The 12,516-nt window shown below is 40.5% G+C and overlaps 1 protein-coding gene across 1 annotated transcript in view; it reads right to left on the bottom strand.

The window, feature by feature from the left end:
* galnt14 (UDP-N-acetyl-alpha-D-galactosamine:polypeptide N-acetylgalactosaminyltransferase 14 (GalNAc-T14)) overlaps positions 1-8,433 on the bottom strand; it is a 220,890-nt gene extending 212,457 nt beyond the window's left edge. Inside the window, exon 1 of the mRNA XM_063495902.1 lies at positions 8,045-8,433. Within this exon, the coding sequence (XP_063351972.1) occupies positions 8,045-8,206 (162 nt within the window). The 5' untranslated portion in view covers positions 8,207-8,433. The remainder of the gene's footprint in view (positions 1-8,044) is intronic.
* Positions 8,434-12,516: the final 4,083 nt, after the last annotated feature.

Genomic DNA, 12,516 nt, shown 5'->3' with positions numbered 1-12,516 from the left:
AGATTAGAAATAAGCAGATCAGAGGGACAGGTCAGGTTGAGCAGTTTGGAGACAAAGTTAGAGAGTCACGACTGAATTGGTTTGGATATGTGCAGAGGAGGGAAGTGGATATAATGGACAAATGATGTTGAAAATGGAGCTGCCAGCCAAGATGAAAAGAGGAAGACGACAGAGGAGATTCGCGAATGTAGTGAGAGAGGAAATGCACAGGGTTAGTGTGAGAAAACAGTATGCTAGGGATAGGGTGAGCTGGAGGTGAATAAGCTGTTCTAATGATCCATGAATGGAGCAACTGAAGAATAACAACACACATTAGACTGGATGAGACCAACCAGATGTTGGCAGGACAGGAGTGGAAGGACGTAGTTGGTTTGGCCCCTGTTCAAAAGTAACGGCAGATTATCCTTAAAAATTGGTCACTACTAAGGTGGGTGCACATAGTGATTCTTAACTTTTAATCAGTCTAATGCTTCAGATAATCACACCATCTTTTCGTGACTTGATCAATATAATGTCAATCAATCATGTAAAAACAGACTATGCTGTATGGAACTTCTGCCATCAGAGATCAGCGAAGACAAATTTGCACAATTAGGGCAAAGCTGGCAAAAACTGTTCAATAGCCACCTCAGCAATTTAATAAAACCTTTTCTTCAATCATTTGCTAACATGTATAATTTTTTAAACAAATCGTTAACTATACTTTACATAGGCTCTAAAGTTTCTGAGGTGTGGTAGTTGAAGTGAGCACAGGTTAAACAGAGCAAACTAACAGTGCATTAGCTGTGGTTCATTTGTAAAGTGTCAGGAAGCACCAGCGCTAACTCTGTTAGACACATGGTTTCAGTGCCATTGTGTTCATCATTTAAAGAGAGAATCCTCTGTGAAATAATGAATTCAATGAATAATGTACTACATACAGAAATAATTTCTGTCTGGTCCAGATCTGATCAACATCTTGCCCTGAGACGCTTGACATTCCTCCACCAGAGAGAGAGAAAGAGAGAGGCACACAGTGAGGCAGTGTCCTTCAGTATTCAAAGAACCAACAGATTGTTTCCTCTCATGTTTGGATTTCTGAAGGCAGAAACTCCATAAAGACCCCCTGCCAACCTGCCCGAGGACACAGGCACACTCCAACCATGCTGCTTCAAAGGCTCTCCAAAAGCTCTCTCAGTGTGTATGTGTGTGTATGTGTGTGTCTATGTGCGTGTATGTGTGTATCCATGTGTGGGATCCCACAAGAAATACCAGTTTTCTTGTGCACGCATATAGATGAGGGTGTGATTCTGCATATAAGCATTTCTCTGTGTGTGCACAGAGTACAGGAGTATCCTTCCTTGTACAGGAAGTAGTCACGCTAGGTAAACAGGAGTGCAGGCTAATCCAGTGAGGAGTGGGAATTCTGCATTAGCATTTGAATAGTACTCAGCAGCACGAGCATTGCTGACAAAAGACACATCCTCTGTCCTGGCATACACTCACACACAAATGCTTGGCATGTACTAAAAAAATGAATATGTTTTTTAGCAGCCACAGACAAGTAGCTTAAAGGTTCCTTCTGATTAAAAAATGGCTACCTGCTGATTGTTTTCAAATGTTGGAGGTGTGTAAATGTTACCTGCCTACCATTTACACACCTCTGCAAAGACACACCTTTGATCAACCGTGTCAATAATATACTTACAGTGTAATTAGGTCAATAACAAGGATACGACCCTATGTAAGCAGTACATGATTGCATGCATGTTTCATTACCACAGGAACATACACGTTTGTGTAGAAATCTTGCTTGTTCAATTTCCGAAGTGCAACTAGGATTAAGATTTTTTCATAAACAGAAAGGATAAAGTTCCAGAAGTGTGACGTATTGTCCATCTCCTATGACCTTTCATGAATTCGTGAGATTAGCTTGCATTTCTACAGCATGAACCTTGTTTTTTTGTGTCGTAATTCCTGCCCCACAAACTTTCCTGCTTCTGCAGTGGAATTTGTGATAAACCAGAAACGATCAGGGTGGAGTTTGTAGTTCTGAATGCCAAACACACGCCTTGAGACTGCATTCATTCACACAAAAACAAGCATCGTTTGCCAACATTGAAACAGCTACAAGCAAATTTAGACTAATTCAAACGAGTGTAAAAAAGAGCAAAAAGAAAGGAAAATTATTATATTAACTGAGCATTCGGTCAAAGACTTAGATGGCAATAAGTCAAACATAAAGCTACAGTCACAAAAAAGAGAGAAACAGTGATTGGAGACCACACCACAACTAAAATCACTGCGATCATGTGTAATAAACTTAAAATCTCACTGCTTTTGAAATGTTTGCTTGGAAGTTGGGCTCCAGGTCTGTGACGACTTGCAGACAGTTACTGTCTACAATAAGGTGGAGTCAGACTGCCATCAGTCTCAGACTGGATGGGAACGAATTGTCAATTAAATGCCATCTCTTTGTTGCAATATAAAAATTATTTGTGATATATCAGTAATGACAAATCTGTTGCCAAACCCAGAAATTCATAATAACTACTTACATTTAGAGTCTAGCCAGAGCTCAGAGATTAGAAATTGTTGTATTTTTCAGCAAAGACTAAGTGAGATTGATTGGAACATGTTGGCAATCTGTATTAATGAATCAGCAGTTATTTGCAAACCTTTGCCAGTCTGTCTGAGAATGATTGCAGGCAGTTCTAGTTGGACCGTGAATATCTGAAGACAAGTTGCCTTCCATTGTATTACCTGTGCAATTATGTTGCAAACAAAATTGGTCACCAAGAGGTTTATAAGTAATTATATTCTCAACGTCTGTGCAACCAACATATCGCTGCAATTACTTACATTCAGTCACTAAATGTGAAGAAATATTCAATGTAATCACTGAGTACTCACCAACTGTTCCCAGTTGTGAGGAGGTGACTCTCTTATTTTTATTCTAATGTGACAGCAAACGTGCACACTCTCATTTCTCAGTCACACAGTCTGCACAGTCAAATTTCACATGCGCATTGACAGCTTGCATGAACTCAGGGATGTGGATGTGGATAGACAAGATCATTTTGCATGCACAAACAGAAAGCATATTTTAAGCTTAATGGGACAGCTAGCAGAGTGTATCATCAAATATTGCACAAAAGAATTTTACACTGAATTAGGAATATCAAACTAAGAAGTTTCTGTTGAGCAAAATTCCTCAGACAAGTTTCCTGTTTTTTTATAGATACATTTGGTTTGATTCCAAATGTTTTTCTCTCTAATTAAGACTGTATCACTTCTCTAGCGCTCCTGTTTAAACTTGCATTTGGATAATACACCACAGCACTAGAAAGAGCCAAATATATTCTTCTTTTCTTATGATACAAGCAGACTGTGTGCATGGTAATGATGATACCAGGCAAATCTGTACCTACAGATTTACACTGGGTGTGAAAAACTGTAGGATTAAGTTGGCAAGTCTGTATCTGGCTGGGTATTAACCGAGGTGCATTTCAGCATGTGTGTCCTGACTTGAAAATGATACATTCATTTTTACACACACACACACACACACACACACACACACACACACACACACACACACACACACACACACACACACACACGCACGCACACTGTTCTGCTGAATGAACAGCGATTCTCTCATTAGCTTGTAGGCTCACAGCTTACCGAACAAGTCCACACAAGACAAGACAAGACACTCTTTTTTTCCTCTTCTTTTGATAGGCTAAAGTGGTTGCAGCTGTTTCTATCCCTCCAACTGAAGTAGTTTAATTACATTTCAGATTTCAGATTTGAGGCATTTAGCTGAGAATCTTATCCAGGTCAACTTACAATGAGAGCAACAGCAGATTAAGCTTCATTGCATGAATTATCAGCAGTCTGAAAACACCTCCCTATTCACACAAAATTAAGGCACGCCTCAAAATTAAGACAGTGCGATTCATATTGTTCCCGACTTTACATTATTGTTAATGAGTCTTTTTAATGACGTTCTACATAAGTTATTGTCAAAAATTACCATCGCTTTGGAAGTCAGCTGCTTAAGGGTTTCTCTTCTTCAGCATAATCACTTTGATCATCATTGAGTTAGCTTAACTCATCTCTGCCAGCCCGTCCTTCTTCATGATCTAGTTGTGCACAAACACATGATTTGCCACTTCAGTCACTCCAACTCTGAAGGTCAATGCAGAGGCACATCACCTGACCATCATCACCCATCTGCCCAGCTGTTCCCCAGGTGTCCCTAGATAGTCCATCCATCATCTCACAGGGTGAGACAGTTTGTCTTTCAAATCTGACAGCAGTCGGCTTATACTTTCATCCTCTATATGGTGCAATGTAACACAGTTTTTGGGTATACACACACATTGTGACTGATGTACGACTCTGTATTCTTAAAATAAAAAAAGTCTAATCCACACGCCATCTGTGCAAACTTTATTTACAGCGTACATCAGCTGAACCAAATCCACCTACAAGAGCAAAAGATGGAAAGAGCTGCTGTAACTGTATCTCCGGTATATGCATTTTAAACCCCTTCGAAGCACAGCCAAATGCAACGTAATAACAGTTTGTTTTTTTAACAGCAGCAGCTTCACTCTTATTGCTTGTGTGCAAAGGTTTCATAAGCATGCTACTTAATAATACGTCTTCAACATATTTACAATTTAGACTGAAAAGTCTCAAATATGTTTCTTGTAGGTGTCTCGCATAATTTCGTTTTTTTAATCCTACTGCTAAGGCAGGGGAGGAAACGAGCCACTGCACCACTGAGACATCCGAGGAGTATTATGCTCCCCTCTCAACAGGTAAGAAAATCACATTAGCACACCACATCACATTTCTTTAACAGATAGCGAGGTGGCGGTCTCCTTCAATGGATATACAATAAAGCGCCTGTACACCACTTCTTGCTGTCTCATGTGGCGATTTTTGTAGAACATAACATAGAGGATGAAATTTACAGCTGAGATTTCAATCAGCGCTATAAAACTGCTGACTCTATATATGTAGTGCGCTATATATCAAATGGACATTTGAACACATCTCTAGTATCTTATAAGAGATGAGTTTCCCAGATCATCTGATGAACCACTCCAACTTTTTAAGCCCCAAGGAGTGCAATATACATACTTTGCTCCAGATTTTATACTCTGACTTCAGTGCACACCCTTTGTTAGCACTGTGGTTTTGTTTTCCTGATCTTTTTAGTATTCTATCAAACAAATGTAGAAATCTACAGTCACGGTAGAGTGACAAGGTGAGTAAGACTGTCACGAATGCTGATTTATCTTCCTGCTTTTGATTCAGTCTGCAAACCTTTCTGCCCACGCAGAGAGCATGCTACTCTATAATACTCAATACGTGCACGCAGTCAAGCACACGCACCTGCTGTTCAAACCTCCTGTTTAAGAAGGGCACCCAATCAAAATAAAGTTGGATTAAAGGGAGAAAGATGGAGTTAAAACAGCTCTTTTTCAGACAGAGGATGAGCTGAGGGCCCAGTACAGGACAAATAAGGTTTATTTCAAATTTAGAATCAATCAGAGCCACTACAGTACAGTCAAATAAAATTATGGGCTTGGACCATTATAGGTCCTCTCATTCAGAAGAACATCATCTTCTGGTGAACAGGAATAAAACTTTTCTCTCACTACGTCTAAATCGCAAAGTCTGCATTTGAGCCCAGCCTCCTGACTCAATATTCAGACCTGCTTGCAGGCTAAGCTCACTTCGGTTCAATACCTGCTGCTGTAGGCCTCCATTGAAAAGCTGTTTGCAGGTTTCAGAGAAGCCTAAAGCTTGATTTATCCTACGTCGTAACTTTCATAGTAACTGGAAACTCCTTTTATTCCTACACAACTTTCCACAGTATTCGAGTTATTGCGTTATGCATCAACCCGACGTGCAGTTGCATTTCTCGGGAGGTGCACACCAGGTAGAAAGTTGCAGCGTAGGGTTAAAATAGGGTTCCGGTTATGGCATAAGTTACGACATAGAGCTGACGCAGAAGTGTAAGTCTATTCTGTATATATAGGATGATGTGAAGAATGGAATTCTTGTGAAGCAGCTTTTACACTAGCTCTAAATTCACTGCACTGTAACAGATCACACATACACTCACAAAAATAAACGCACACTGCAGGTGGTCTCACTGCAACGTGGGTTTCTGCTGTGTACTCAGAACTTCCTGAAAGCCTTCATTCAGTGCTTAGTGTGCACTTTAGCAACAAGCAAACATTAACAAGGGCCTCGGGGAGGTCAGAGGTCTGTACGCTGGTGTTGAAGTACAAATAATGTGATTCGAGTACATGCATATTAATTTCAGAAAAACACAAGGAACACAACAGCTTATGAGAGATCTTTCCTACTTCATATGCAGAATTTATTTTTTGTATTTTTTGCAGTTTCTATAAACACATGTTCCTTTGACACAGACTGCTGAGTCCCAGCGTGTGGTGGAGATGCTGAATATGTAGCAGTCCTCACACAGAAATGCCCTGCACATACACGCTGGAGTAGTACTTCCATCTAAAAATCTTGCATCTTGGATCCTTATTCATTAGATTTATTCAGGTAAAGTACATTGAAGCGGATGCATTTTACCTGTTGTGCCTCACAACAAAACAAATTCCTGACCCAGAACACTCTTTACAAAGGTCAGCTACAATATGTCTGAAGCATAGATAATCTTTTCTTGATAAATTCATACAGTATCCCTGCTAATTATGTGGTTCATACCACGTATGACAATCTCCCCATATTCTTACGGACATTCAGTTGATCGGGGCTCAAGAGTTGGCAGTTCGTCTTGTAATCGGAAGGTTGCCGGTTCGAGCCCCGGCTCCGACAGTCTCGGTTGTTGTGTCCTTGGGCAAGGCACTTCACCCGTTGCCTACTGGTGGTGGTCAGAGGGCCCGGTGGCGCCAGTGTCTGGCAGCCTCGCCTCTGTCAGTCCGCCCCAGGGCAGCTGTGGCTACAATGTAGCTTGCCATCACCAGTGTGTGAATGTGTGTGTGAATGTGTGGATGACTGAATGTAGTGTAAAGCGCTTTGGGGTCCATAGGGACTAAGTAAAGCGCTATACAAATACAGGCCATTTACCATTCAGTTGGGCTGTTACACGATTCCTACATGGTGTGCATGTGTGCGCTGGCAGCTCTGTTTAACAAGGTAAGAGAGACAGGATCAATACGTTTATACCCCCAGCCACAGTGAACATGTTGCGGGTCTTTTGCATAACAGACGTCCTGCAGTGAACGCAGGGCATGGGTATCAAGCTGGGTCGAAAATGAACCCAATTATCTTCAAAGGAACCACTGCAATCTGATAACTGAATTAAACAATGATAAGAGCTCTGATAGTGGATACTGAGCGTGCAACACTGCATTAAAAAAAGAAATGAAATTTAAAATGACAAACTGAGTATTACCTCACAATTTACTGAGTTGCTCTGATAGGACTACAGTAGGATTAGAAAACTGATTTTTCACTGATAATAAATCTACTGAAAAATAAAAGTTTTTAACTTGCAACACAGCAGACAGCATTTAGTTTCCTCTGGGAGTCAAGTCAAGAAAAGCAATCCGAAGAAAGTTGGGATCTTTGGTGGCATTTGCTCTCATCTCACCATCTCATGTTTTAGTCTTTTTTTTAGTCCACTGCATGTCCAAAGTATTTTACAGGTCAAGAATTCACCTTAAAATACATTAAGAGAAAGTGCAACGATTGAAAGAGCTCATTAGTGATGTTTAGGTCCACCGGAGGTAATTACAAAGACTAAACACTTTTCCCCATCATTAAACTTCACTAGATTTTTTTTCTGACAATTTGGTTGCTTTACTTAAGATTAATGTCAAAAAGGACTTTCTCATATTGGAGCAATTCTTTAAAACTTTTTTCCGTTTCCATGTCTGTTTCAGAAACTCCTTCACTCGGGATTTGGGTTCATGAAGCTGCTAAAACTAGTGCGACTGCCCCGAGCTCCGCAGACGTCCCGCTTAAGTCCACCACGCGTACACAGCAGGTCATATTTTTACTTCACCTGGTTGTAGGTTGTCTCTCCTGCTACTCCTCCTCCCCCTGCTCCCGCTCCTGGACTGAGCTCCGGCAACCTCCTCCGGCTCAACACCAGCAGGTAAACCAGCGCTCCCAGCCACACCAGCACCGCCACGGCCACCGCCAGCCTCCGACAGAGTCGCTTCATTTTCCGGTCAGGAGGAACCGGCGGCGCCCGCAGCCCGGCTGCTGTCAGAAGTCCATTTCACAGAAGCGAGAAAAGAAGTGAAAGAAGCGGACTCGGAGCCAGCCTCCACTCACTGACACGGCAGCAGCGTGCCTGGTCCCGCTCACTGTAAAGCACCGACTACACGCTCGCCCTCACTCTCGCTCCTTCAACTCAGAGAAGCGCGCGCTTCTCTGACACGCCTGACAGCCGTAAGCGCGTGCGCTGGTGTGCGCGAGCATGTTATTGTATACGTGTGTGTGTGTGTGTGTGTGTGTGTGTGTGTGTGTGTGTGTGTGTGTTTTTCGCTGAGGGAGTCCTGGACCCTCCTGAAGGTTTGACTGGGAGAGCATGGAGCTCCACCTGGCGACACCCGCAACTACTCCACTAAAGAGGAGCCCGAAACAAAATAACGAGGAGGAGGAAGAAGAGAGGAGGAAACTGAGAGAAAACAAAGGGAGAATGATCAGTTAGGTCAGCATGACAGACATTGACTGGGGAAAGATGTAGGCATGCATTTACTTGTTTCCTTGCTCTGGTAGATTATTGTTTATCTGTTGCATACTTTTGGATTTTGCAGTTTCTGCTCAGCCATGTTATCCAAGTTTGAGTTTATCGATAATAACCAATGTGGAAAACTAGCAGATTATCATAAATTAAAATAAGTTAGTTGCAGTTTCTGAAAAGTGTGAAGAATAAGAAACTGCTTAAAGGTACTTTTTGTAATTAACCTTGACAGAATGTAATTAAACCCTTCACCATGAGGGGGCAGAGTTTTACCACGTTTATAAAGCTGCTTTCAGCTAATCCCAAATGCCTGATTTAGACTTCTGCAGTTAATCTTTTTAGAGCCTGACATGTAACTTATGTAAGTGGCCGCCATCGTTGCTAGAATTTATACTTGCGTTATATGGTCATTTCCGTGTGGTTGTGCCCCGGTGTTTTATATGTGGTACCAGCTGATAGGAAAATAAAATGTTGGGACTTTTTTCCCTCCTTGATCCTTGCTCTTTGACGTGGTCAGATTTTATCGGGTGTATACATATTTGTCCCTCAAGTTTTTCTACTTTGTTGTACATTCCCCCAAATCTATTCCATTACTGATTATTTTTCCTTATACTGCGGTGACAATTGTTATTCTCGCAATGATTCAAAAACTGCAGGGACTTTTTTTTTTTTTTTGCTTGTTAGGTAAATGTGTAAACCATTACACAAAAATTTCCCAAACTGGCAACAAGGATATGAGGAAGTGGCATGAGGACTGATGCATTCATCAAAATGAGAATCGAATCCTTCCCTCTGACCAATGCCAATTAAATATGATGTTCAACAACACAGCATCACACATTGTTTATGAATGTTTTTGTTATAGTCCAACTACTGTTGTGTTTTATGATCTCAGAACTTATGGCCACTTTTAATTAAATTCACTACATGGTGTAATGTGGTGAGATGTCATGCCTATTTTTAATAGCACCCTGAAACAGTGAAGGGCAGTAAGTTTGATGAACTTAAATAAATGAAACAACCTATGAGTAAAAAAAAGACAAGTTCTTTAAAGAGCCTTTCTCCCACCAAGGTCTGTGCTTCCTTTATACACTGAATGTAAAAATACTTCTGCAAAGAATCTATCTGTCCATCCTTGATGATAACGCCTCTAGCAAGCCTCCTCTGTCATCCGGGACAGAGGAAGCTTGCCATTATTTTCGATATCCTTTAAACATGAAGCGGTGAGATTGGTTTACAAATCACAGACAGGAGGATGAAGGACAAAAGAGATGAGGGTCACTGAGAGGAGGACGTTTCAGTTATGAAATGAGAAAAGCCCTTAGTGTAGTTTCCATAGACAGTACAAAGGCTAGAAGTTGTCACTTTGACCTTTATCTAATGTTTAGTGATGTCTTGTTATGAAGCCTTGAATTCAGTATTTTCACAGCAGGAGACTTGGTGCTTTGAAACAAGAGAGATGGGCTGTGAAACTGAGAACACCACACACCCTGAATAATCATCCATTCTGACTCTAATGATGACCATAATTCATAGACTGAACTTTATGTTTTATTCATTTTGACCTGAAACTGGTGATTGAGCCAGTACATTCATTATGAAAGTGTTTACTGCAGTGAGCAAAGCAGACAAGAGACATTTTAGACTTGTATACAGCTGGGAGTCCTTCTGGAACCAGTGGCATCTCCCCCTGCTGGTTATTAGAAAGAATGCAGGTTTGCATCACTTCCGTGGTGGCTTCACTTATTTATACTTTCTGTAGTAGCTGTCCATTGCTGTCACAAGAAGCAGGAAAATTGTTTATTTGATCTGGAATGGATGTGGGACAGTGAAGGTACTGGGTTTGGCTTCGAATGCTCTATTGACTCACCCCACCCTCTTTTGGTAGAAATTGATATTACACAAAAGTACGACTTGGCCCTAGTTCAACTTCAGCTAATATTTCTTAAATGTCATAGATGACACAAATGATTACATACAGGTTTTGAATATAAGTCAATATAGTTTTTAACCTTTTTAACACAGGAACATAAAATTAGTGTAGTAAAAATATTTTATTATTGCATTACTGCTATATTTAACCATGCTGTGTCCCACTTCAGCAGTGAGTGTGCAGTATGCAGAACTGGTAATAAAATAAAAGCTACAAAATGTATGGGAGGAACGGAAGAGGACAGAGGGATAGTAGAGGAGAGGAGAAAGTGCAACAGAGTGGGAGAAAACGTGGGAAAATACAAAGGAGGAAGCAAAGAACAAGAACAGTAAAAGAAAATGAGAACAAGTGGAAAAAGCTGAAATAGGAGTGATGAGACTGGAAGAACATGAGGAGGGAGGAAGCAAGATTGTATTTTTCCTGTTTTCAGACAAGTTGACAAGAATAAAACTGTCAGTTATTCCACATATCAGTTCAATAAATTATCAGGAACACTACTGAGCACTTAGATCCATCCTATATTTATTAATAAAACATGTGGCACAAAAATAAAACTGTTCCTTCTTATGAGATATGAACCTGAGGGAGAAAGAGATTTTTACTGTCTTAGTGCACCATCTAGTGTCTGTGCTGGGTAACGATCTGTGTATGTCTGTGTGTGAATCCAGGTTGAGGATGAATTCATATGGTCTTTGACCTCAGTTTCTATTTTCAAAACGGTGGTGTAGTTCCTCTGTGTTGCAAAAGTCAGTTGTCAATGAAACCAAAATCCAGCACTTGATCAGCGCTGACCAACTTGAATGTATGAACATCTGTACACTGCATTCAATTTATCCAAATTTTCTAAGGCAAAGACAAAGCAATTTTGGAGACATGAGGAAACCGAGGTATCAGCTCATAAACAAGCAACAAAGCACTACATAAATCCCCAACACTGACAGGTATTTATATTAACTCTATTTCAACCAGTTCAGCTGGTTGAAATGGTTTCATTTGTCAGTAAGATGCTACAAGTTCTACATAAATGAATGAACCTTATTACAAGCAAAGTGCTGAGAGTCTCAATCTCTGGATAAATCTGCAGAAACACTCTCTCCTGTTTCAGTTTTCATGTTCTTCCCAATCTGACGGCTCTAAATTAATGCAATCCAACATGGTTCTCACCTAGAAGGACTGCAATATATAATATTAAAATAAATCACTGTCAGCGTCAATAATGAACTTTGGTTAAACCATGACCTTTTTTTGCATTGTAACTTCGATAGACTTAAAAGTGACTCTGATTACAGCTTTAAAAGCAAATGTCATCAATGCCATTTGTTAAATGATTTCCACAAAAACAGCCCAAATAAAGTTGTGTTTTTATGGCTAATTTATCATTTTACAATTAAACCAAAACTGTGTCCTCCCCTCTGTGGTTCTAATCATCCTGTCACCCCATCAGTAACACAGGACGCAAACTTCCTTTATCCTAAATCTTGAATTATCTTGACACAAAAAGATTAAATTCACAGAAGTATACAAATAATTATATATATTTATTTATTATTTTTTGTTTATTTATTTTTAAACTAGAATCTTTATCCTTTATGCCTTGGTCCTCTACCAGAGGCCTATCACTACAGCCATCTTCCTCTGCTTGTCCACTACTACCATGTCTGATTGTTTAGCCATCACCAGTTTGTCCATATGTATCTGAAATCTCACAAGATCTTAGCTCAGTTATTTTTGACCACAGGACTTCCAGGCCTTTCCATGTATGCCCTGCCAGCACCCTGCTGTTATGTGCTGGAGCGTCTCAGTGACATCTTTGCACAACCTGCAGCTAATGTGATAGACCCCAGCCTCATTG

The sequence above is a fragment of the Pelmatolapia mariae genome, linkage group LG15 (assembly GCF_036321145.2).
Source record: "Pelmatolapia mariae isolate MD_Pm_ZW linkage group LG15, Pm_UMD_F_2, whole genome shotgun sequence".
NCBI lineage: Eukaryota > Metazoa > Chordata > Actinopteri > Cichliformes > Cichlidae > Pelmatolapia > Pelmatolapia mariae.
The sequence above is the reverse complement of the archived record's forward strand: the minus strand, read 5'-3'. Positions and strand labels throughout refer to the sequence as shown.